The sequence below is a fragment of the Anabrus simplex genome, chromosome 14 (assembly GCF_040414725.1).
Source record: "Anabrus simplex isolate iqAnaSimp1 chromosome 14, ASM4041472v1, whole genome shotgun sequence".
Classification (NCBI taxonomy): domain Eukaryota; kingdom Metazoa; phylum Arthropoda; class Insecta; order Orthoptera; family Tettigoniidae; genus Anabrus; species Anabrus simplex.
This window is the reverse complement of record NC_090278.1, coordinates 3,216,385-3,243,391: the sequence shown is the minus strand read 5'-3', so window position 1 is coordinate 3,243,391 and position 27,007 is coordinate 3,216,385. Positions and strand designations below refer to the sequence as shown.

General features: G+C 40.8%; 1 protein-coding gene across 13 annotated transcripts in view; it reads right to left on the bottom strand.

The window, feature by feature from the left end:
- The window catches only part of LOC136885272 (inter-alpha-trypsin inhibitor heavy chain H4), a 143,361-nt gene that overhangs the window by 65,771 nt on the left and 50,583 nt on the right, over positions 1-27,007 (bottom strand). For all 13 annotated transcript variants that reach the window (XM_067157763.2, XM_067157770.2, XM_067157769.2 and 10 more), the window contains exons 3-7: positions 25,363-25,473; positions 19,008-19,146; positions 8,423-8,537; positions 5,685-5,890; positions 1,475-1,675 (exon numbers count right to left, since the gene is read on the bottom strand). In XM_067157763.2, the coding sequence (XP_067013864.2) occupies positions 1,475-1,675; positions 5,685-5,890; positions 8,423-8,537; positions 19,008-19,146; positions 25,363-25,473 (772 nt within the window). The remainder of the gene's footprint in view (positions 1-1,474; positions 1,676-5,684; positions 5,891-8,422; positions 8,538-19,007; positions 19,147-25,362; positions 25,474-27,007) is intronic.

Below are 27,007 nucleotides of genomic sequence, written 5' to 3'. Positions count from 1 at the left end.
ACCATGGGGTTTGGTTTTATAAATTTTATTTAATCATAAATTAGTTTCAACAGACTGAAGGAGCTACAGATATGAATTAACTCAGTCGAAACTGAAAAGAAATGGCTTTTACTTTAAGTTAACAAGAAAATAAAATAAAAAAGGAGACTAGCATCACAAAAATGTTGCTAACTTTGTGCTGGGAAGACGTGGGAGTAAGGAGACGAGCTGCTCGACTAAGCAGTATGCTCATATAATATAAATTTTATCTTGATCCATATTGACAGATACTCTACGTTTACTGGGGTAAGACTGGTTCCACCTATTCAGTACACAATTATTAATGATAATATAACTATGTTTTCATTTAAAAAGTCATTGGCTATATTTAAATTTACAAAAGATTTATGAACTTTTAAAGTGTTTTGTTTCATCACATATATTAGATGTTTTGTACGTACTTTTCAGTGTTTTTTAATATATGCCAGTTTTGGTTGAATGTAATGGCTGAGGATGACCTCACACTTTATGAGAATATAGCCAATGATTTTGCAATAAAAATATAGTTATATTGTCATTAATAATTGTGTATTGAATAGGTGAACATCCTATTAAAATGTTATGAAGTGTGCTCCGAGCTGTCAGCGGAGAGATGGCGTGGAATGGCATTAGTGGGCGAATAAGCTCGAGTGGAGCTTTTAAAAGTAGGATAAATAATAATAATAATAATAATAATAATAATAATAATAATAATAATAATAATAATAATAATAATAATAATAACAACAACAACAACAACTGTATGGCCTCAGCTACCATGTGCAGACAGTTCAATTTGACGCCATCTGGCTGTCTGCTCATCAATTTCGATGTTCCATTTTACTCTAGGCCCACTGGATGGCAGACCGAGTAAACAGAAACTTTCTTGGGTGTCTATGGCTGAGATTTAATGAATTTTGTCGGGTAAACACCAAATGTGTCACCAGAGATCTCTTACATGCCGACATCGTATGACATGGAGCATCGAATGGACTTTTTCCGCCCTCAAAAATCCGACTACCTCTGCCGGGTTTGAACCTGCTATCTTGGGATCTGGAGGCTGACACTCTACCACTGATCCACAGGCAGCTTAAAAGTAGGAGAGATCATAATATGAAAATGAAGTTGGAATTCAGGAGGACAAATTGTGGCAAATATTAATTTGTAGGAAGAGGAGTTAGAGATTTGAATAATTGATCAAGGGAAATGTTAAAAAATGTCAGAGTTCTTTGAAATCATTTAAGAAAAGATGAGGTAAACAAATGATAGGCAATCTGCCACCTGGACAAAAGTCCTAAATACAGATGAATGATGGTTGATTGATGATTGATTCGATGCTACATTGTGAATGATGACAATGTTTGTGACATATGTTCAGGTGCTTATGTTAATGTCTAGGATTTCTATGCCATAGGGGCTTAAAGTTCAAGAAATCCACAGTAAAAAAACTACTCACCGTGACGGAATATGAGAACTCGAGGATGTTGAAGTAGTCCCCAGGATTGAGGTCATTCAGGATGATAATCATAGCCTCCTTCAACTGTTCCACTTTACGTCCCTCCATGGAACCACTCACATCCAACACGAACACCACATGTTTGTGGAGAGGGGGCAACTCTGAGGGGGCGAAGAAGTGGACGAAGTAGCCCTCGTTCACCTACACACAGTAAGTACATGCATACATTAGCAGGTATTGGGACACTTGTACACCAACAGATTGAAAAGAGAACCTATTCGCAGCTTTGTTAATAGGACTGTATTTATTACAATATTCAAACCTTTCTATTTGTAGTCCAACTCTCGCAGTACATTCTGAGGAAAGAATTTTGGAAATATTTGCTTTAGCTTTGATGCAAGGAATTAAAAGGCAAGGTGGTGTATTTCAGCTGTCAGTAAAAGGGTAACATGTTAGCACATATCTGAGAAAACTTTATTGCTCACTTCCCATAGGCTTCTTTTTTCCGAATCTATTTCCCTTACCTATTTAACTCAACACTGCACTTTTTTCTTCCCTTTTCCAACAAATGATTTTTTTTTTTTTCACTTTTTTTTTGCACAGGCATTCCAACTCTGCAATATTTATTGCTGTTTCAATACCTTATGGCAGCTGACCACATCTTCATACATATTACAAATTGTTTTCCTGTTAGCTGATATTCATTTCTTTGACAACATCAAGAACATTCTTAACATTACTCAAGACAAGATGATTTACTACCCTAGTGCAAACATAATGAACTTTATAAATTGTAACCTTCCATTTTACTATTATCCAGTTAGACCATGAACTCAGTCTCCAAGATAAGAATAGTGTACCATATATTGGTCACACATATCATTCCTCAATATAATTTTAATTTTTTTAATTATTAGCATGTATTAATAATATTTTCTACTAAAGATGGCCCAGATTCAGGCTGAAACATGTATAGATTTTAAATCTTAAGTGTCAAAACACTTTACTGTATTGAATAGGAGGAAAACTTTGTAATAAATTGTTATACAACTAACTCTATTTTCCTTTTCACTTCTAAACAATGTGGTACATTTTATCTTAAAGATATTTCTATTGTATTTAGAGGGAAAGGGTCTACAAAATAAAGCAGTATCATGTGCTTAGGTGTGAAAGATTTTGGATAAAAATTAGTTGTGTATAAATTGACCAAAATATGTTATACTGAAATGACAAAACTGAAACTGAAAAAAAAAAAAAAATTAAAATCCACAGCCTGTTTCCAGTCATTTGACCAGGTCAGGAATGCAATGAGTGAAACCCCATCTAGCGGAGAGGATAGGAAATGTGCCGGCTGCCGAAGCCTGTCGCACACTGAAATGACAAAATTAAAATTACTAATTTTGGAAATTTCTGAATGTAGTCAGTTTTGTATCTGTGAGTTCCCAACTTTATTGATAAAGATAAATGTACACAAAGATTTTGGCTGCTTGCATTAACTTATAGAGAGAAAAGCAGTTCTGTTTTACTTCTGGATTTAAAATCATAAACAATTAGTGGTCATTACAAAATGCTCACCAAGAACATAATGTAACCAGATTCCCAAGGTGTCTGTGGTGAGCTCATCATGAAGAAATGTTTTCTTCTGAGTTATTTTTCAGTGTGTCATATATCCTGATATGCAACTTAACTATCATAAACACTTATGAAGATATGGCAGCATGTATTGTACAAAGAAGGAATCGGTTCTGCATAACCTTACGATTCAAAATCGCAAACAGTTAGTGGTCATTACAAACATTTCAATCAGCTGGATCAAAGGGACTTTGAATATTTGATTCATTTATTTGGACCTGGGATTTAGAAATGAAACACTTCAGTTCAAAGAGTAAAAATTTGGCTGTGATGCTAAGAAAAATGGAAGCTGAGGACCCTTTTACATAGAATAAAATTTTACAGTTGGCACTTGTTGTATAGACAGGAACACCAGTTTTAGGCCAAGCATTTTATTTCAAGTATTTCTCCTAATATGTGTGAGTACAGCATTTGGCCAACTATGACGGAGGGCCTTTGATAATCATAACATCAGTACCGTATACAGACTAAGCTTTGTGTAACACCAAAACTCCTTTTTTTGGGGTGTAAAACGTGGACTACCTACAGGACACATTCAAAATGCCTGGAGAAATATCATCAGCACTGTCTGCTTAGAATCTTTAAGTTACCCCCTGGAAGGAGCTGTGAACTGATCTTAGTATCTTAGGAGAAACCAGTATTACCAGTATTGATGCCATCATCATTAAACAATGACTTCATTGGACAAATCATGTCATTGGTATGCCCCATTTTTGCCTCCCACAGCAAATCATGTACGCTATGCTCAACTGAATGGTGGCCGACAACATTAGGAAGGTACTGAAGCCAGAAGAACTGTCACATCAACACTAACTGGGCAACTAAAGCAGCTAATTGCCTAACTTGGCAGCATCTTACCAACAAAAGTCTTAAAAACTTTGAACAGCAATGATGGAGCCTTGAAACCAATGAGCAAAATGCCCACAAAGAGCAGCCATTGCTCAGGATGAACAGCAATCCTCAAGATTTTGATGTCGACATTGTTTGCCACCAATGTGAAAGAAATTGGTTTGAAAATTGACCTCTAGGGACCAATGAACTCAGAGTCATAACCAGCATCGTCCAAGGAAGACAATCATACTCATCAGTAAGAGATAGCCTATAATTTTTGTTTTTGGAACCCATAGTATCGGGTTATTACAGATGTCAATTAAATTCGGGCATTTTTTATTGTCTTGCTCCACAGTGCTTTGCAACGCTACTCCTGGCTTGGAGGAAACGTACACAATAACGAATCAATGTATGTGATGTCTAGGAATCTACTGTGTGTTCATAGCAAAACCTATCAGACAGGGGCTTGTACATTGGCAATAAACGGTGCATCATTCATACAAGTCAGCTAGCTGGCAGGTGAAGTTTCTTCATAGGTCATAGAGATAATGTGCCTTGTAGCTGTGAGTGCTCAGCAGTTGACAATATGGAGTATAGCGACACTACTGCTGCCTATTTAGTTACTCCATGTGGAAACTTCCTGTTGTTAAAGAAGAAGAAATTGCTGTGGAGATGGTGGAGGATGACTTATTTGTTTTTAAATTAGGGCAATGTAAGATCGTAACTATTGCACTTCACATTCAAATATGCCTACCTACTTTTCATTCAAATATATGTACCAACCTCCCCTCTTCGCACTACTAGGCTTCATGGATTGTCTTATATTCTGTGATAGTTTCTGAAACGTTGATATTAAAACATCTTTCTTCGTCTTAAAAAGCTGCTTACGGTAACAACTTATTCCGATTGAACCTCTTCCATGCATCATGCACTTTGTTGCGAGCATGGGTCCCAAATTTCTGCTTCTTGCTTATGAAACTCAACAAATTTATATCAGTGAGTGCACAATCCACTTACGACTATTTCCTTACACCAACAACAGGCAGCCAATGCCTGATTTGCACATGTAAACACTTGGAGATGATGAGCATATACTGAGACACACCCGAGCATCATCTATCCAGCACCTGAAGCCATGCTGAGTCCCTTTAAGGATCGTCTAAAACCCACGTCCAAGGCGATCCAGTGCATCTGATTCTGTGAATTACAATTTGCACTGGATCAGGTCAACAGCGTCGCATGTTTTAACATGACTCTTTGTTAATGACGTCAATTATGGGATAACACGCTATCTGCTGTCTCCTTTATAGAACACACTTCAAGTATATTTGTGTCCATAGTTCAAAAGGCATCTCCACTTACAGAATGGGATTACATGCAACAACTTGATAGTGTGTACATGCCTTCAGATATCATGGGTCGCACAGCTGTGAGCTTGCATTCGAGAGATAGTGGGTTCGAACTGCCCTGTCGGCAACCCTGAAAATGGTTTTCTGGGGTTTCCCATTGTCACGCCAGGCAAATGCTGAGGCTGTTAAGGCGATGGCCATTTCCTTCCCACTCATAGCCCTTTCCTATCTCATTGTCATCATTAAACCTATCTGTGTTGGTGCAACATAAAGCAAATTGCAAAAAAAAAAAAAAGAGAGATATCATGGGAAAGGACTGAACATAAATAATTGACATGTCAGAACTAATACTTCACCTCTTCATCAAATACTTCAATACAAAAAGTACTGTTACTCACCAACACTTCACCTCCTTGAGGCTCGCGGTCCACATCGTACTGAACAACAAACTGTCCTCCAAGACCCTTGTCTGCATCCTTGTTTTCTTGATCTTCCTCCTTATCTTTCTTCTTGGCTGCTATTTCCTGCTGCTGTTCAATGCTGGGGGCAAAGTGGACATGAGCTTCGGTTGCTGAAGTCCTCTTGATTGTTGCCAGAGAATTTGCTACAAACAGCAAAAAAATCTCTTTATATAGTATAGTCTCGATTGTTCAATATTCAACAGTTCCCTAAAAATGTATTGGTACAAGGTTTCTATTTATAATGTTCCCAGTGGATGGGAACACAGTGGTATGTATTGCTTAAAACGTCAAGAGCTTCACCTTGTTTTCTGAGGTGGAAAAATCCAAAAAGTCATTATAATGTCTTACAAACAAGAAAATATCATTTCCGCAGTTAAGTTGGTAGAACTGTCAATCTTTACTTCTCTGTCAGAATTTGCTCAGAGACCATTAAAATCTTACCACTTCGTAGCTTTTCTTTTTAAATTCTGCTGCTTACTCCCATACTTATATCCCCCAACCCTCCCTCCGCCCCTTCTCCGCCAAACTTTTTGTTGTCTATAAATGTTTGTACTCCCCCCTCCTCCCCTCCACTTCTAATTCCCAATCTCATCCCTTTTTCCCCTCTGATTACAGCTAACAGAGGATGGTTGCCTAGTTCTACTTCCTACTACCTCTTCAAAAGTACAACATGCAAGAAAATGCACTTGTAACTTGTAATCATCACACAGAGATCCATGGCTAAATGGTTAGCGTGCTGGCCTTTGGTCACAGGGGTCCCAGGTTCGATTCCCGGCAGGGTCGGGAATTTTAACCATCATTGGTTAATTTCACTGGCACTGGGGCTGGGTGTATGTGTGGGCTTCATCATCATTTCATCCTCATCACGACGCGCAGGTCACCTACAGTTGTCAAATCGAAAGACCTGCACCGGACACTCCCGGCACTAAAAGCCATACACCATTTCATTTCATCACACAGAGAAATTATCACTAGATTTACTTTGAGAACTGGAATATACCCAAAGGAAAGCAGCACAATTTGTTCTGGGCAATTTCTGGCTAAAGAGTAGTGTATGTTTTGAGCTGTCAGTGGAGAGATGAAATGACATTAATAGATGAATAAGCCTGAATAGAGTTTTTGAAGATTGGAAAGATCATAATGTGAAGATAAAATTCAAATTTAAGAGGGCAAATTGAGGGAAATATTAATTAACTGGAAGAGGAATTAGGGAGGAGAAGAATTTACCAAGGGAGATGTTTAATAAATTTCTGAATTATTTGAAATCTTTTAAGAAAAGTCCAGGTAAACAACTGGTAAGATAATCTACCACCTGAGTAGCAGCACTAAATGCAATGGATTTTTTTACTGTATCTGCAAACATAAGGGAGTCATTCCCTCTCATCTTGCATGCAGGAGATAGTGGGTTCGAATCCCACTGTCGGCAGCCCTGAAGATGGTTTTCCATTTTCACACCAGGCAAATGCTGGGGTTGTACCTTAATTAAGGCTACGGCCGCTTCTTTCCAACTCCTAGGCCTTTCCTATCGCATCGTCGCCATAAGACCTATCTGTGTCGGTGCGATGTAAAGCCACTAGCAAAAAAAAAAAAAAAAAAAAAAAATCGCAATTCTTCGTACCGGTACCACAGTTTTCGAAAAGTTTATAGCCATGTATAGACGGTATGTGATCATATTTTGCGAAACAAATTTTCGCAATTCTTCACACCACAGTTTTAGATCATTTTAAAGCCATTTATAGTTCATACGTCACGACATTTAGCGAAATAAATATTCTCAGTTCTTCGCTACACAGTTTTCGAAAAGTTATAGCATGTATGGTCGTTATGTCACGATATTTTGCGAAATAAATTTTCGCAATTCTTCACACCACAGTTATCGACAATTTTGAAGTCATCTATAGTTTATATGGGGCTGCCTGGCCGAGGCGGTAAAGGTGTGCTCGGTTCGCCCGGAAGGACGTGGGTTCGAATCCCCGTCAAGAAGTCTTAAAATTAAGAAATGAGATTTCCACTTCCGGAGGTGCATATGGCCCTGAGGTTCACTCAGCCTACACCAAAAATGAGTACCAGGTTAATTCCTGGGGGCAAAGGCGGCCGGGCGTAAAGCTAACCACTCTACCCCATCAAGTGCCGAGGTTACGGATAGTGGAAGCCTTTACCTTCCACCCCTCCCAGGGCCTTCATGGCCTGTACGGAGAAGAAGATAGTTTATATATCCCGGCATTTTACGAAAATATATTCGCAATTCTTCGCACCACAGTTTTCGATAAGTTTAAAGCCATTTATAGTTCATATGTCATGGCATTTTGCGAAATAAATTTTTCGTAATTCTGCGCACCACAGTTTTCGATCATTTTAAAGCCATTTATAGTTCATATGTCTCGGAATTTTGCGAAAGAAAATATTGACAATTCTTCACACCACAGTTTTCGATTATTTTATGTCACGACACTTTGCGCAAGAAACTTTTCGCTTTTCTTTGCACAACAGTGTTCGATAATGTTAGAGCCATAAAGTGTTGGAATTAATAATACGTTTTAATATGAGCGTAACGTACAGCGTACATATATATTGTATTTCACAAACACAGTATACGACATAACTGTAACATTTCTTTATTCAGTTACACGTATCGACTGACATGAGTTTGGTTAACGGAAGTGTATTCTACTTACTCGTGTTCTCTTCATGAGCGTCAATCTCGTTACCAGTACGGAATTCGGGCACTCTCAGGGTGGTGAGGTTCCTGGTCTCCTTGATGTAGATATCCACTTGCATGTCACGTACGAGCTGAGAACAGACACCGGATATGATTAAAAATATGAAATAAAATTACAATAATAAAAATAAAGATCATCTTGATGCATATTATTTAACTGTGTCCTGGAAAAGATCATAAGAGAATGGACCAGGTCATTACCTGAGAACACCGGATTAAGAATGGGGTTTAAATCAGACAACCTAAGGATTCCATGCCTGGCCTTTGCTGATGACCTTACTTTATTAGCAAACGACATGCATGAGGCCACTATGCAGCTTCAAACACTGCACTCTATTGCAGCTAAAGCGGGCCTCATGATCAACATTGGAAAGACCGAGTTTATGACCAACATCAAAGATGCCCCTACAACAATGGGAGTCAGTGATACAAAACACATCAAGAGAGCTAAAAATGTGAAGTACCTCGGAGAGTGGGTATCGGAGGACCTAAGTGAAACGATGGCTCTTGAACAAAGGAGAATCAAATTAGACAAGGCCTACCATGCCTGCAGAAAACTGTATGCCTCAAAGCGTTTATCAAAGAATGTAAAATTGAGACACTATAATGCAGTAGTCAGACCATCAGTCCTCTATGCAGCAGAATGCCTATCCCTAACTAAAAAAAACCCACTGAGAGCCCTGGAAGTGCAAGAACAGAAATTCCTGAGAAGAATAATAGGGCCAAGGATCCTACCAGATGGAAGGCGATGGTACAAACCCAACAATGAGCTCTACCAGCACCAAGAAAACCTCATAGATGCCATCAGGAGAAAACGTCTGACTTTCTATGGACACCTATACAGAATGGATCCTAATAGATTATCCCATAAGATCTTCAAGGTTGCTAACAAAGGCAAAGCTACTGGATTCCCCTGGACCAAACAAGTGGACAAAGATCTTGCAGAGCTTAATATTAATCAAGCCGCCATTACTGACAGAAATGCATACCGTTTAATGGTCAAAACTAAACCTTTCCTAACATCCCGTACATCAGCTAGCCACAAAGGAGCCGGGAATTGGTCAGAGGAGCGCAGGAAAGAATTCAGCGAGAAAATGAAGGAATACTGGGCCAACAGGAAGGCTCAAGAGGCCACTAAGAACACAATCCAGTATGCTAAAAGGAGCAGACGAAGACAAAAACACAGCTAGAACACAAGCACCGTGGTCCACAGATGGCCTAAACGCAAAGAAAAAAAAAAAAAAAAAAAATCATCTTGAAAACATGTACGAATGTAAAGTAACTAGAAATATGCAAGACTACCGTCCAGCCGCCGGTTGTCCGGCCTTGACAGATTGTGGTGTAAAGAAAAGAGAGAGAGAGAGGAGAAAACAGTATTCCCAACCTGTGGCGGTTTGAAACTATAAATGTAACCCTGAAAACACTATTACGAATGTACATTGTGCCGTATATTTTTAATATTAAATCACTGAAAGCAACACCCTTCGTCGATTTGATGTTATTGTTTTAATTACAGTTATTTTAGCGCAAAGAATACTAAGAGTTCTGCTAGGGATAGCATAATTGTCACGGTTTGCAATGCCTGGCATCACTGGCGCGCCAGATTTAAGATTTAACAGGAAGAACCAATCACCGTTCATGTCGCCATGAGTCCCGTGTACTGCTGGTGCGGTGATGCCACTTGTTCGAAGAGAACATCGGAAACGACTAAGAAAAACACCCCAATTGTTATAAGAGCCAAAGCCGTGAATTTATGTACCGACTACGTGAATATTTTGAGAAAGAACGTGATAACGGCCGGTCTCTTCTTCCTGTTACAAAAGTAGTGGATCGAATTTGTGACGCTTTAAAAATAGGTAAAAAGACTGAAAATCTTACTACACCTTCTGAAGCGCTACGTACTACTGAAAAGCATTACCGGGCGAGTTGGCCGTGCGCGTAGAGGCGCGCGGCTGTGAGCTTGCATCCGGGAGATAGGAGGTTCGAATCCCACTATCGGCAGCCCTGAAGATGGTTTTCCGTGGTTTCCCATTTTCACACCAGGCAAAATTTATTTTTTATTCTGTACCTTAATTAAGGCCACGGCCGCTTCCTTCCAACTCCTAGGCCTTTCCTATCCCATCGTCGCCATAAGACCTATCTGTGTCGGTGCGACGTAAAACCCCTAGCAAAGAAAAAAAATCTCCTGAAAAGCAAAGACCAAGACATTGTCCCAAGACATCACTAGATGTATTTAAAAAGGATGCGATAAGGAAACATATTTATACTTATTACACGAGAAGGGAATTTCCCACGTGTGATAAACTACTTTCCTCTTTGGAAGAATCTCGCTTATTCCGTGGAGGAAAGACCAGTTTAGGTAAACTACTGAGAGAACTTGGTGTATTGCCTTTGGATTTGTTAATGTGAGTATATAATTGTTTCATTTTATTGCAGTTTTTAATTATTTCGACACGACTATTCTATGAGAATGTTGAAGGTTTATTGTAAGAGCCACTTTTTTTATTACGACGGTGATACTATTCTCAGGGTTTTATTTTTTATTCTGATTTATTTTAATTACGGTGATACTATTTACAGAGTTCGGGTTTTAATATTGTTATTTTATATTACATTTATAGTCTACTATTGTTGAATTACGGTTATTCTATTCTTTGAGTGTGCTTAATTTTGACTGGAATGTTTTGTTATTATATTAACGCTGTTCTTGGAGTGTGCTTAATTTTGACTGGAATGTTTTGTTATTATATTTACGCTCTTCTTGGGATGCGGTTAATTTTAATTGGAACGTTTTATTATTATGATTACAGTATTCTTGGCTTTTAATATATTAGAGCAGGGCCTCTCAGTGTGCATGCGCCAGTGCATTGCTCGGTGCAAGGTGCAAAAGACGACTTCACTTGGTTGAACAGAGTGCAGAACCTCACTCCTCGATTTGGAGCAATAGCGCTGTCTCTCTCTTTCCCCACGCCCGTCTCGCTCGCTCCGCCTGTCTCCCCCTTCCTCACTTGCTCCGTAGTGCTCCAAATTCGAGCCGATTTTAGCCAAGCTTAGTCGAGTCACCCTGAGACGAAGCGCTGGTCCGAGCCAAGCCGATTGGGACCGATGCACTGTGCACAGGAACTCTGCGCCTCAGTTTGCACGCGTGATATTTTGGGCGTTTGAGAGACCCTGTAGGTAACTTTCACGTTTTTCCGTACGCATTTCCATCGCATGTGGGTGAAATATTTTAGGAGTTTGCGTTTGTTTATATCGCACGATTCAAAATCTGCAACACTGTCTGAGAAACGTCAGGGCTGGACAGCCGGCGGCTGGACTATAGCAGTAGTACCCGTAGTTGACGGAAAAATCATATAAGATATCTAAATACGTCGAGTTCGTCAATTTGAATCACGCGCCCGGAAGTAACAAATCAACCTCATTTCCTAGAAAAGAAACATTTTTTCCGCCAATCCGATAGCACCATCGTTCTTAACATAACGCGAAGAGCATCCCTGATTTTTTGTCGGTCTAGTTTGATACAGTGTACAGTGAGTGCAAATGGCGCCGTGTTTGATACCACTGTCTTTGAGTGGCGTTTCGTCTAGGTCATAGCAAAGCCCCTTACTCGTGGTAACGTCACCGAAGGTGGCAGAAATGTTCTCGTAATATGTACCTTGCGAATATTTATGGCCATAAAATTGTATGCTAAATCAGCGACCATTCCGTTGGACGTTGATCTTGATAGGTGTGACTATCTTGTGACATGGCATGGGAATGTTGTGCGCCCAGGAAAATGCTGGGGCTGTCCCTTAATTAAGGCCACCGCCGCTTCCTTCCCACTCCTAGTCCTTTCCTGTCCCAACGTCGCCATAAGGCCTATCTGTGTCGGTGCGACGTAAAGCAAATAGAAAAAAAAAAAAAAAAACAAGATGTGTGCTCGATCAGCTGCCATATTGTTGGGCGTAGATCTTGATAGGTGAGGCTATCTTGTGATATGGCATGGTAATGTTGTGTGTTCGATCAGCTGGCGTATTGTTGGGCGTAGATCTTGATAGGTGAGGCTATCTTGTGATGTGGCATGGTAATGTTGTGTGCTCGATCAGCTGCCATATTGTTGGACGTAGATCTTGACAGGTGAGGCTATCTTGTGACATTGCTTGGGATACTGTGTGCCGGATCAGCTGCCATATTGTTGGGCGTAGATCTTGATGCTACATATTTCTCCTGTGGATGGAGTCGAAGAATACATTATCTGTATCACCTGCATGTCGTAAGAGGCTACTAAGAGGGAAGCAGCCAAAGAATCTGTACTCACTCTCTCGTCTTCTAAGGTCGAAAATGTATCCATGATTCTATGTTTTTCCGTGTAACGGAGAAATTTACAAATTCTTCAATGTAGACTTACACATTAAACAACACCAGATGACGGTACTGACCTAGTATACATAGACGAACACTGGTTGCCATGGTTACAATTGTGTCGGGAAACTGTTACACTAATTCCAAATAGAACAAAAACATCCAAGATAACTCGATGCCGGTATCAAGAAACAAATGAAAATCACCTGGCGTTTCGCGGCTAAAACCGATAACAGAAGCGTCCGGATATTACCCTTAAAGAAGTGCGGGATCACGAATTCGCTACACGGAACTGACAGAAAGTCATCCCTATAGGAAATAACAACAATGATGAAAGATGTGAAACCCAGGGAGCCTCTTTCTAGCTCGTTGCCAGGGAGTAAAGAATACAGGGAGGTGCCCGCTACACTACTCACTGTGGCTATCACTTCGGCCACGGCCCCCATGTAGAGCAAAACAGGGCAGTTCTTACGTTGTGGATAAATACAAACCACCGCCGTCTCGATCCTCCTATACTGCCTGCTCTATGCCACTAGTTTAATACAGGAAGGCGCGACTACCGATATTTCTCCAAGTCGCCGTAAGAGTGCAACAGTAGACGCACAATCTTCGCTGTCAGTGGGTGTAGCACTGTGTTATGGGTGTATGAATGTGTGTGAAAACCTGAGTTATTTCGTACAATGGGTAAACGTGTCTGGTCACTTTCGTTCGTACAAGAGATATTTTGTATAGAACTGTGAAATGAATTAATCATGTTATGCTTATAGACATTTCAAAAGTGATTTTAAGGTGTTGGTACTTGTTTCTTTCCGTTTGTGTAAGTTATATTTTTCGTAGAACTGAAACTTTAGATTCTTTCCCCAAAATATTCAACTGTTGTGTACCATTTTGCCAATCTCGGCAAGGTGGTTCGCAGCCAGAAAAGATACGACTCCATGAAATACTGTCTAGAAGGGAATTAAGAGAAAAACAGCTGTCGGCTTTATCTAGGCAAGGACCTAATAAAGGAAGAAATTAGATATCCTCAGATTACTCTAGCATCTGTGCCTTTACACCTTATTCCAGAAGGTGATGGAGCCTCCGCGGCTTAGGCGGCAGTGCGCCGGCATCTCACCGCTGAGTTCAGTGGTTCAAATCCCGGTCACTCCGTGTGAGATTTGTGCTGGACAAAGCGGAGGCGGGGCAGGTTTTTCTCCGGATACTTTGGTTTTCCCTGTCATATTTCATTCCAGCACCACTTTCGAATATCATTTTATTTCATCTGCCATTCATTAATCATTGCCCCGGAGGAGTGCGACAGGCTTCGGCAGCCGGAACAATTCCTATCTTCGCTGCTAGGTGGGGGCTTTATTCATTCCATTCCTGACCCGGTCGAATGACTGGAAACAGGCTGAGGATTCAGCAGGTGATTAAAGCCGTGAAGATAGTGGATTCCTTGTGATAAGAACTGTGACGGACAATCACAAAACAAACGTCTTCATGTTTAGACATTTTGGACAACCTCAGATATCCAGTCGGTAATATTCCAGTCAAACTAGAAACAGGAAATCAAATTCTAATTCGCGGGTACTAGGTTCGTGTTGTTGAAGAGAGGATGGACTGTGGCATTTGTGTCAGCAACATGTCACTGCCTAGACCTTCGACACCGCTAAATGGAACTGATTATGCATCAGGGCAGAGGAAGAGTTCGATACCCAAAACCTAGTTTTGTTGCTCTGGTGAAGCATCTGCAGGAGTTCGCTTAAGCTGCTGTGCCCTATTGTCGACGTCCTTCAAACGTACGAGCGTAATACGAGGACTTGCGACGTCTTCGCTTTTAGAATACCGGGCGAGTTGGCCGTGCAGTTAGGAACGCGCAGCTGTGAGCCTTCGTCCGGGAGATAGTGGGTTCGAATCCCACTGTCGGCAGCCCTGAAGATGGTTTTCCGTGGTTTCCCATTTTCACACCAGGCACATTCTGAGGTTGTACCTTAATTAAGGCCACGGCCGCTTCCTTCCCATTCTTAGGCCTTTCCTATCCCATCGCCCCCATAAGACCTATCTGTATCGGTACGACGTAAAACAACCAGCAAGAAAAGAAAACCTTTCAGGATGCGTTTTGTTACAGTGTGAGGTCAAAGAACATCAGCAAACTGTTAGTGATATTATTCTAACCAAGTTCGTAAGACATCTATTTTTTTATATTGCGTTGGCAAGAACACAAAAAGTACGGTACCACTCCAAGCCTTCGTCCAGGAAAATCTTTAAATTGTGCATGAAGAGGCCAACTGCGATTTCATACAGGTAATTTTGCCGATATTTAATATTACTGATGTAATTTACGAGCTTCAGTGGACATATGACCATACTGCATAGTGTTTTGTAGGCTGTCGTCATTAGAATAAGATTAGAACATTGTGCGTCTATGTCTGCCATCTAGCGGAGAAATTACGTCGCAGCGTAGTCGCAAAATGGCTCGCATAGAGCAGGCAGAATAGGAGAATCGAGACGGCGGTGATACAAACAAAGACATTTTCTCGGAGTAGGAAAACTTCATATTGCACAACTATATATAATCTTTTTCAAATTATACGGTGATTAACTGTAACAAAATTTCCTAGCCAACAGACCTATTTTCTATTTATTACTGAGCTCTACAGAAACTTTTCTCATGACTCGCAGGATTAAATCCACTCCCTCGCTAGATGACTATCGGTACTATAAACACATTTTATTGGCCCAGAACCTGTATGCAGGATTTCCTATGGACAAGCCCGACACTACATAGGAAAATGGGTACAAACGAAACAAATGGAAAACGGGAAAAGTACTTCAGGATGCAGGCTTGCAAAGGAACTGATAAAAGGTCCAAACAAGAAGCATACTAAAGAACTGTGAAACTCAGCAGAGAAAATATGAAATGGGTACTAGGACTGTTGACAGGATACTGCCATCTGAAAAAACACATACATAGAAGTGGAGTAATAAGAGACAATATATGTAGGAAATGCAATGAAGCAGAGGAATCAGCTGAATACATACTTTACGAATGTGAAGCGCTGGGTAGAATCAGACTCTCCACTCTAGGACTACCAGGTCAAGAGAGAGAGAAAAAAATCCAAGACGACACAATAAGAATAACCTGCAGCCTTGTGAGGGGAGCAGGTATATCTAGGTGGGAATGAAGGAAAAACATGGTAGCAAAGTATCTTAGAGGTGGACGTTAATTAGGAACTAATATTTAGAGGCCCCATGAAAAGAAGAAGAAGATCTCTTTTACATTTTAGTGTGTCGTACAGTGTTCATGTCTGAAAATTCCCGCAATTACAATTTGCGTTCACCCTATTCACTTCAGTGAGCTGTGATGGGTTTGACTGTCAAAAATCAACATGAGTTCTCGCGCCTATATACAACCACGCCCTCTATGTAGAGCACTGTCAGAGCTCCATGAAACAGAAGTGCTCTCCCAGTCTGTTTCTCTCTTTCGTCTCCCCCTCCAATTCTGGCAAAAAGGAACAGAACTCCAACTGCTCCAGTTGCTGATCTTGGCCATTGGCATATTTACTGGAGAAAGTGTTCCACTGAGAGAACTCGTTTGCCTACATACATTAAAAATAACGGACATGAATATCACCATTTCAGAGAAAACGACATTGTCCATCAGTGTTATATCCACTTTATAGAATTACTATTTCCGGCTAGTGAGGATAGTTGCCCCACTTATACTTCCTCTTAGAACAGTAATCACCACCACAACGAACTGCTGCTAGAAAAACAAACACTATTAATTTTTCTAACACTTAAAGTGATTTATAAGTCCATTTTCATGACATATTTTTTTTACTTTGTTTATTTTCAATTTATTTTACATAGCACCGACACAGATAGGTCTTATGACGACGATAGGATAGGAAAGGGTTTGAGAGAGCAGGAAGAGGCCGTGGCCTTAATTAAGGTACAGCCTCCAGCATTTGCCTGGTGTGAAAATGGAAAACCACGGAAAAGCATCTTCAGAGCTGCCGACAGTGGTGTTCGAACCCACTACAAACTCACACTTGCTCGGTACATTATACGTATACAGGATGAAGCCGAACTACATCGACACATTCTGAGTATATTGGTAGGCTTATAAGGGACCCGTGGTCTCCGGTGTTCTTTACAGCGTAATAGTGTAATTACGATTTATTCGGTTTGTTACTCCCAATCATCCCTGTTTCTTCAAAATAACTTAATATTTGTGAAAAAACCAATAATATGCAATAACCATAACGTAGTATGGCTCCATGGCGAAATGGTTAGCATGCTGGCCTTTGGTCACTGGGGTTCCGGGTTAGATTCCCAGCAAGGTCGGGAATTTTAACCATCATTGGTTAATTCCACTGGCACGGGGGCTGGGTGTATGTGTCGTCTTCATCACCATTTCATCCTCATCACGACGCGCAGGTTGCCTACGGATGTCAAATCAAAAGACCTGCACCTGAGGAGCCGAACTTGTCCTCGGACACTCCCGGCACTAAAAGCCATACGCCATTTCATTTACCATAACACGAAACACAGAGTAACGAGCTCGATAGCTGCAGTCGCTTAAGTGCGGCCAGTATCCAGTATTCGGGAGATAGTGGGTTCGAACCCCACTGTCGGTGGCCCTGAAGATGCTTTTCCGTTGTTCCACACCATGCAAATGCTGAGGCTGTACCTTAATTAAGGCCACGGGCGCTTCCTTCCAGCTCCTAGCCCTTTCCTGTCCCATCATCGCCCTAAGACCTATCTATGTCAGAGAGATGTAAAAAAAGAAGAAGAAGAAACACAGAGTAATGCAAAGCCTGCAATATGCAATAACCAAAACGTACAACACGAAACACAGAGTAAAACAACAACCCTCAGACAAAACACGCACACACTTTTGTCACAGTGTGTTTAATATGTTCTGTCAGTGTACAGTACAGAACAGTACGTAACAAATGAAGGCCTGTTAATGTCGACCATTATGATTACAGCATCGTTGGCTTCAGGCATGTCAGAGAACTCCTGTTCCGACACTCCAACGTTTGTTAAGAATTAGCATTTATTATATTCAGTGCAATACAGGTACAAAGCTAAGTAGGGCAACAAACCAAACGAAAGACAATTAGAGTGTAACGACTCGCCGGAGACCACGAGTCCTTTATACCAATCTACTCAGAAGGTATCCCTGAACAACCTCCCAATGTTTGTCCGCGGAGTTCATCTTCACCCTGTATAATTGTACGGGTATGCAGTGAAACTGTCCAGTATAACTGGTCAGTTGCCCAGGGCCGCATAAGCTTTGTAGGTGCAAAGAAGGGAGAAATACAGCAATACCGATTTTTCGTAATACCGTGTGAATACAGCCTAATGGAGGCCTACTTTCTTTCTTTCTTAATCGTTTTACCGGCCAGGCTTGGTTATTTCCTCAAACTCAGCGAGGGATCTCACCTCCGCCATTTTAAGGTCAATGACCTGGAGCATGAGAATTTAAATCGGGGGATACAACTGGAGAGGAGGATCAGTGCCTTGCCCAGGAGGCCTCATCTCCTAGGTTGAACAGCGGCCGTATGGACGACCAGAAGATTGGAAGGGACAGGCAAGGAAGAGGAAAGGAAGCGTCTGTGACCTTGAAATGGGTACCTTACCGGCATTTCTCTGGAGAAGTGGAAAACCAAGGAAAACCACTTCGAGATGGCTGAGGTGAGAATCGAACCTTCCTCTATTCAGTTGACCTCCCGATGGTGACTGGAGCCCGTTCCAGTCCTCGTACCACTTTTCAAATTTCGTGCAGAGCCGGGAATCGAATCCGAACCTCCGGGGTGGCAGCTAATCATACTAACCACTACACGAAAGAGGCGGACACAGGCCTATTACTTATGTGGTCAATTTAACATTACATGGTAGTTTTAACATTAGAATGCACGCATTTATAAACGTTTTAAATATTCTACAATTAACGGAATTAACAAACAAACCAGGTTAACATTTGCGAGTGGAGATTATGTTGGATTTTTTTTTTTTTTTTAGCAACGGACTGGATTAGCTCAGTGGTAGGGCTACAGGCTACTAATCCCTACTCCGAAGATACCGAGGACTCGAATCCGAAGATGATCGACAAATTACAAATATATAATATGGACAATAGGATCGGGGGAACCACTAACAAGTGGGAAGACCTGAAAAAAAAAAAAAGTAAATTTGAGTGATTAACTCACCTGTCCTGGGTTCAAGTTGATCACTTGGCTGTACTCTCCCAATCTCCTTGTCAACAGTTCTTCGTAGGTCAAGTTGAAGGTTACTTTATGGCTTGGCTCAACATTAACTGACACTGTGAAAGTGTTCGAATCACGGGCACTGAAACATTACACAAATCAAAATTTAGTTAGTTGCAAAGAGAAAAAAGTTTCTAAATTGAAAGTAAATTATGATTTTAAAACGCTTCATTGATGTTAATTTATGATTTTCCAATTTTATTTCCATTCTTCTTCTACCACTTTTCGCACACGTGTGGGGTCACGGGTGCGAACTGTGTCGCACATATGGGTTTGGCCCTGTTTTACGGTCGGATGCCCTTCCTGATTGCGTGTTTCTGTGGTGGTTGGTAGTGTGCTGTGTTGTCTGAGTATGAAGAGGAAACTTTTGGGACAAAACACCCAGTCCCCGAGACATGAATTAATCAGACGCGACTTACCCGGGCGAGAATCGAACCTGGGATCCTCTGAACCGAAGGCCTCAACGCTGACCATGCAGCCTATCAGACTTCCAATTTTATTTCCATATTGTTATTAAATTACGTTAGGACTATAGGTAGGTTCACGATTTCAGTCGTGTAGAAAATAACAAGTTAGGTAATAATAACAATGAATGAATGGAAATGGCTTAGCAGCTGACCAAAGACGATCATAACAAAACTCAGACATGAAATGAAATGCCGTATGGCTTTTGGTGTCCGAGGACATGCTCGACTCGCCAGGTGCAGGTGTTTTGATTTGACACCCGTAGGCGACCTGCGCGTCTTGATGAGGATGAAATGATGATGAAGACGGCACATACACCCAGCCCCCGTGCCAGTGAAATTAACCTACGAGGTTAAAATTCCCGACCCTGCCGGGAATCGAACCCGGGACCCCTATGACCAAAGGCCAGGATGCTAATCATTTAGCCATGGAGTCGGACAATTAATTCAGACATTATTACACTGTCATAAGACCAGAGGCTTTGTATGCAGCGGAATGCCTTGCAATGAACAAGAAAGACCTGACAGAAAAATTTGATTTTTTAAAAAAGAAAGATCTTCTTGGCCCAGTGAAATGAAGTGGCGTATGGATTTTAGTGCCGGGAACGTCCGAGGACAAGTTCGGCTCGCCAGGTGCACGTCTTTCGATTTGACGTCGTGATAAGGATGAAATGTTGATGAAGACGACACATACAGTCAGCCCCAATTACGGTTAAAATTTCGTGTGGCTATTTCTAGCCGGATGCAGCCCTTGTAAGGCAGACCCTCCGATGAGGGTGGCTGGCATCTGCCATGTATAGGCAACTGCGTGATATTGTGGTGGAGGACAGTGGTATAATAATAATAATAATAATAATAATAATAATAATAATAATAATAATAATAAGAATAATGTCCAACCCTTGTCCCGTTTCTTTACGGGATCGAAAATGAAGTGAGGTTAATCTTCGTAGCGAGCTTTTATGACCGGATGTCCTTCCTGACGGCAATCTCATCACAGGAGTTAATGAGATGTAATGAATTAGGTGATAAATAATAGTCAGAAGAGCGAGAGAGAGAGAGAGAGAAACCTGGTGCGGGCACATAGCATACTCCTGACGAATAGCACCAAAGGTTCTGCTCGAAGCTTAAAGTCTCCATCGGACGGGCGAATCAACAGCGTCATATGAGCACTGCGGAGAGGTTTGGAATTTAATCCAGGCTTTTGGCACGTAATCTAGTGATTAGAAATTGTATACCACCACCTCTCCTATCCTGAAAGACAACAGTTTGATGGAGAACATTTTTTCGACCAATAGGACTCGAACCGAGTATCCACAATGTCAGACCATATGGAGATGACGCCTGAATAACGATCATGGGCACGGCTATGGACCCATTTGAGAGACACGTGGGTTCGAACTCCACCGTCGGTCGTCCTGAGAATGTTTTTCCGTGGTTTCCAATTTCCACTTCCAGGTAATAATAATAATAATAATAATAATAATCGTATGGCCTCAGCTACCGTGTGCAGACATTTCAATTTGACGCCATCTGGCTGTCTGCTCGTCAATTTCGACGTTCCGTTTTACTCTAGGCCCCCACTACATAGCAGACCGAGTACACCGAAACTCTCTTGGGCGTCTATGGCTGAGATTTAATGAATTTTGTCGGGTAAACACCAAATGTATCACCAGAGATCTTTTACATGCCGACATCGTACGACATGGAGTGTCGAATGGACTTTTTTCCGCCCTTCAAAAATCCGACTACCTCTGCCGGGTTTGAACCCGCTATCTTGGGATCCGGAGGCCGACACTCTACCGCTGATCCACAGAGGCAGCTACTTCCAGGTAAATGCTAGGTAAGTTCCTTTTCATAGCCGGCTACTTCCAGGTAAATGCTAGGTAAGTTCCTGTTCATAGCCGACAGCCGATTTCTTCCACCTCCTAACTCAAGTACATTCACCATCATTCGTTCCATTTTCATTAAGACCTGAACTGAGATTGGCGACAGGAAGGGCATCCAGCCGTAAAAAGGGCCATATAAATTCATCTGACCTCTTCCCCAAGTCCGTATCAAGAAACGAAAATAACGGGTAGACATACATACATTTCATTATACCTAATATCTGCTATTAATACCCGAAGTATTAATGATAGAAAGCTTGGAACTGAGGAGACAAAAGGATGACATGAAGTTTCGTTACAAAACTGTAAATTCTATCATTGACAACCCTGACTTTTAATGCCTCTTGATCTTCAACGTGCCCCGCTTTAATACAAGGACAAATGTAACTTTTCATAATAAAAGCTGTTAGAACAACCGCTAACAAAAATTCCCCACTCTACAGGTTATGCAATGTCTACAACACTGCAGTTCAGAAAAAAATTCTTTAGACTTCTGTGTACCTTCAAACCTGTTTTTACAATAATTCATCATCTCCGTGAAAACTCTCTCATTTGTAATGCTGATTTGAACCACAAAATGTATTATAAACATTCATCATTAAGCCCTATCCCATAAATGTAATTATACGTGTTAGAACTAGAAGAAAATAATAATTTACATATCAAATTACGATTTTTATTTTTAAATTTTACACTTTCTTGTAAAGATTAAATTAGATTAGATGTGAAATACGGTACTGTTCCTTTCTCATTGTAAATATAAGAATAGTTCAGATAATAGGTTATTTAAGACTAAGTCGAAGCCAAGAAAGAAAAAGCAGATGTAAACATTTGCCACTGTAATTGGGATTAGAAATCCTGTAGTGCGAAATAAATAAATAAATAAATAAATAAATAAATAAATAAATAAATAAATAAATAAAATCAGTGCCCGGAACGTCTGATTGTCACGCTGTTAATGGTGAAAATAATATGCCATTTATTCATTTATAACGAGACAAAATGTTGCCAAGACATGAGGATTAAACAGTTGGTAAAGGAAATCAAAGAGGAATTTGGGAAGGAATCACAATCCAAGGAGAGGATATCAAAACCCTCAGATTTTCCGAAGATTTTGAGTCTGCAGGAGATCTGGAGAAATTGCTGAATGGTTATGGGCAGAGTCTTGGAGAAGGAGAACCAGATGAAAATAAATAAGTACAAAACAAAAGTAACGAGCTCAGTGGAATGAAGTCAGCTTATCCAGGAAATATTAGATTAGGAAATGAAGACTTAAAAGAACATACATATACATCATTATAGACCGTTATGGCTTTCAGCGTTCAGTCTGCAAACCACTGTGAATTTACTAATATCGCCACAATCCTCTATTTGCAACTAGTATTGTGACCTCATTCAATTCTATACCTCTTTAAATCGTTAGAAACTGAGTCTAACCACCGTCGTTTTGGTCTCCCTCTACGTCTCTTACCATCCATAACAGAGTCCATTATTCTCCTAGGTTACCTATCCTCCTCCATTCGTCTCACATGACCCCACCACCGAAGCCGGTTTATGCGTACAGCTTCATCCATCGAGCTCGTTCCTAACTTAGCCTTTATCTCCTCATTCGGAGTACCCTCCTGCCATTGTTCCCACCTGTTTGTACGAGAATCATTCTCGGTACTTTCATGACTGTTACTTCTGACTTATGAATAAGATAACCTGAGTCCACCCAGCTTTCACTCTCGTAAAGCAAAGTTGGTCTGAAAACCGCCCGTTGTAAAGATAGTTTCGTCTGGGAGCTCACTTCCTTCTTACAGAATATCGTTGATAGCAACTGCGAGCTCACTGCATTAGCTTTACTACACCTTGATTCAATCTCACTTACTATATTACCGTCCTAGGCGAACATACATCCTAAATACTTGAAATTATCTAGCTGTTCCAGCTTTGTATCTGAAGTAGAAGTATCAAGGAGGTAGATGAATATTGTTAGGCCTACTTGGGTAGTAGAGTAACTAACCAATGTCGTCCGGCACGCCAGGGTTCGATTCCCGGCCGGATCAGGGGTTTTTAATAATAAATGATTAATATCCCTGGCCTGGGGACTGGGTATTTGTGGCGTCCTTAACGCTCCTTTCCTCACAGTCAACACACTACACTCCCGCAATCCCAATTACACGCAGGTTCATATCATATGGTGCAAGTAGGGGCAAAACATCTCTATAGGTCGAAGCCCCACCGAGCTCGATAGCTGCAGTCGCGTAAGTGCGGCCAGTATCCAGTATTCGGGAGATCGTGGATTCGAACCCCACTGTTGGCAGTCCAGAAGATGGTTTTCCGTGGTTTCCCATTTTCAAACCAGGCAAATGCCGGGGCTGTACCTTGATTAAAACCACGGCCGCTTCCTTCCCACTCCTAGCCCCTTCCTCCCTCATCGTCGCCAAGAGACCTATCCGTGTCGGTGCGACGTAAAGCAAATAACAACAACAACAAAAAAAAGGTCGACGCCCCGAACAAATAGCATTTAAAAAAGAAACTAACGATGGCAGAAGTAAGGAGGACATAAAATGCAGACAAGCATAAGCAAGGAAGGCCTTTGTTAAGAAAAAGAAATTTGCTCACTTCGAACATTGATATAGGAATTAGGAAAGATGTTTTTGAAGACTGGAGCGTGGCATTGTATGGAAATGAAATATGGACGATAACTAGCTCGTAAAGAAAGAAAGAGAATAGGAGCTTTTGAAATGTGCTGTTACATTAGAATGCTGATGTTGAGATGGATAAAATGAATCACGAATGAAGAGATACTGAATCGAATTGGTGAGAGGAGATTGATTTGGCTTAATTTGACGAGAAGAAGAGATAAAATGATACGTCACATCTTAGACGCCCAGGACTTATTTAGTTGGTTTCTGAGGGAAGTGAAGGTGGTAGGAACGGTAGGGATAGAGCAAGGTATGAATATGGCAAGCAGGTAAGAGTGGTAGTAGCTGCGTAGAAATGAAACATGTACATAGTGCCAACTTTACAAAACGAAAAATTTAGATTTAGATATGAAAATCAGGAAAAATCGGGAGAGACAACTGGTCAAAACTGCTTGTTTTATATGTCTTGTGCAATACGGGAGTTCTACGGTATATTGCAACACCTATTGCCTCAAAATACGACTGTTGCTATACGAGGCGACACGCTTAAAAGTCACACATCTCTATTCCTCACAGGAAGTATGTGAGTGAAGTGATCGGTCCCTGATAAGTCTTCCAAAAATAGTATGAACTCATGCTCCACATGTGTGAATCAGTCATGCACTCAGATGCCATTACTTAGCAAATGCATAGAATATACTGCATCAAACGCCCGCGCGATCATGCGACGAAGTGCAATGCTATTTTTATCAAGTAATAAATTAAAATTCGCCAGAATTGTTCCCGAATGGCTCCTAAAATCTATAGAAAAGTCACTAGGATCTTTGAAATTCTGTCACTAAATGATTTAAAAAGAAACTCCAAACCTAGCGACTAGTCTCTAGAATCAACTAGGCTGATGTGAACGAACACGAACATAGCACGCGAGAACGAAAGATTTACAATCGATATACGCGTCGCGATAACCGGTTTCAATAAACATCGCACATTCGTGCGCATTTCTCGTATTAATAAAAGTCGATATTTCATTCGAAAGCTGCATTGAGCGAAGGACTTCCGGCCACTTGCGTACAAAGCTGAAATGGCAGGACTTGAAAACACATTTTTAAAGTTCAATAAGGTAAAATCGGATGAAATAATAGAATGATCGGTAGGCGGGAAAAACTGTCGAAAATCGGGAGTTTCCCGCCTAAATCGGGAAGGTTGGCAGGTATGCATTTAGCACAGGATAGGGTGGCATGGAGAGCTGCACCAAACTAGTGCAGGGACTGATGATCCAGACAACAATACGCACTGCTTAAATGGTTTTACTCACCTGACGCCTACGTGAGCTGCTGTCTGTCCGCTAGCAACAGCCTGATCGTACTCCTCCTTTGCTTCTTCTTTCTCCTTCACATAGGCTTCGTAAACCTTCCCGTCCACTTCACTGCAATAAAAGAGTGTACCGATGAGAAATCAAATCATGCTTCATAATAATAGGACTACACTAGCGGTTCTGAACCACTTTTGCTCACGGCACACTCATTTAAAGACCTGGCAACAGTTAAAGTGATTAGTTTTATTGACTCAAAGTCAGTGTTGCCAACTTAGCGGATTTTCCGCTAAATTTGGCGGAATTAGAAGACTGTTGGCAGAGAAATATATCATTTAGCGGACAGCGGATTTTTGGTGGAATTCTAGATTTATTATAGCGGAATTTAGTGTTTTATTCATTTTACGTTTTTTTTTTAAATTTGTACTCCAGTCTGTCTCCGAGCTATTCCATATTTCTTGTCAGGAGCTAGCAGTCACATGAGGAAAACATGTTATTTGGATTTGATGTTATGAGATCATGGTATCATAAATTTGTAATGCGTGGGGAATCGGTACTTTTCTCTTAGTTGACGAATAACGACAGATAATGAAACTGTGAGAGAGTAGCATTTATATTTATGCTATGAAGGAAGACCGTTTAATGAACTGGCCTGTTCTGTGTGTGGCCCTTGAGGTAGGGGATTCACCGAGGTAGGGGATTCACCTAGTTTGCACCCGGCAGTAAAACGCCTACAAGTTTAGCTCGCCGGCAGGGTGTTAATCCCAGCGAAACTCCAGATCAGATGAGTGCAGACATTTACTTTTACTTTTATTATTATTATTATTATTATTATTATTATTATTATTATTATTATTATTATTATTATTATTAGAGATCGGATTTCTTGGGCGGAATTTTAGCGGATCTTTAGTGGTATTTAGCGGATCTTGAAAATGTAAGTTGCCAACACTGTTAATGAACTGGCCTGTTCTGTGTGTGGCCCTTGAGGTAGGGGATTCCCCTAGTTTGCACCCGGCACTAAAACGCCTACAAGTTTTAGCTCACCGGCTCGCAGGCAGTGGGTTAATCCCAGTGGAACTCACAGATTAGGTGAGTACAGACATTTATTATTATTATCATTATTATTAATATTATTGTTATTATTATTATTATTATTATTATTATTATTATTATTATTATTATTATTATTATTATTATTATTAGCTGCCTCTGTCGATCCGTGGTAGAGTGTCGGCCTCCGGATCCCAAGATAGCGGGTTCAAACTCGGCAGAGGTAGTCGAATTTTTGAAGGGCGGAAAAAAGTCCATTCGACACTCCATGTCGTACGATGTCGGCATGTAAAAGATCTCTGGTGATACATTTGGTATTTACCCGACAAAATTAATTAAATCTCAGCCATAGACGCCCAAGAGAGATCCGGTTTACTCTGTCTGCCATCTAACGGACCTAGAGTAAAACGGAACGTCGAAATTGACGAGCAGACAGCCAGATGGCGTCAAATGGAAATGTCTGCATACGGTAGCTGAGGCCATACGATTATTATTATTATTATTATTATTATTATTATTATTATTATTATTATTATTATTATTATTATTATTATTAATATTTATAATTTCGCGTGGCTATTTGTAGCCGGGTGCA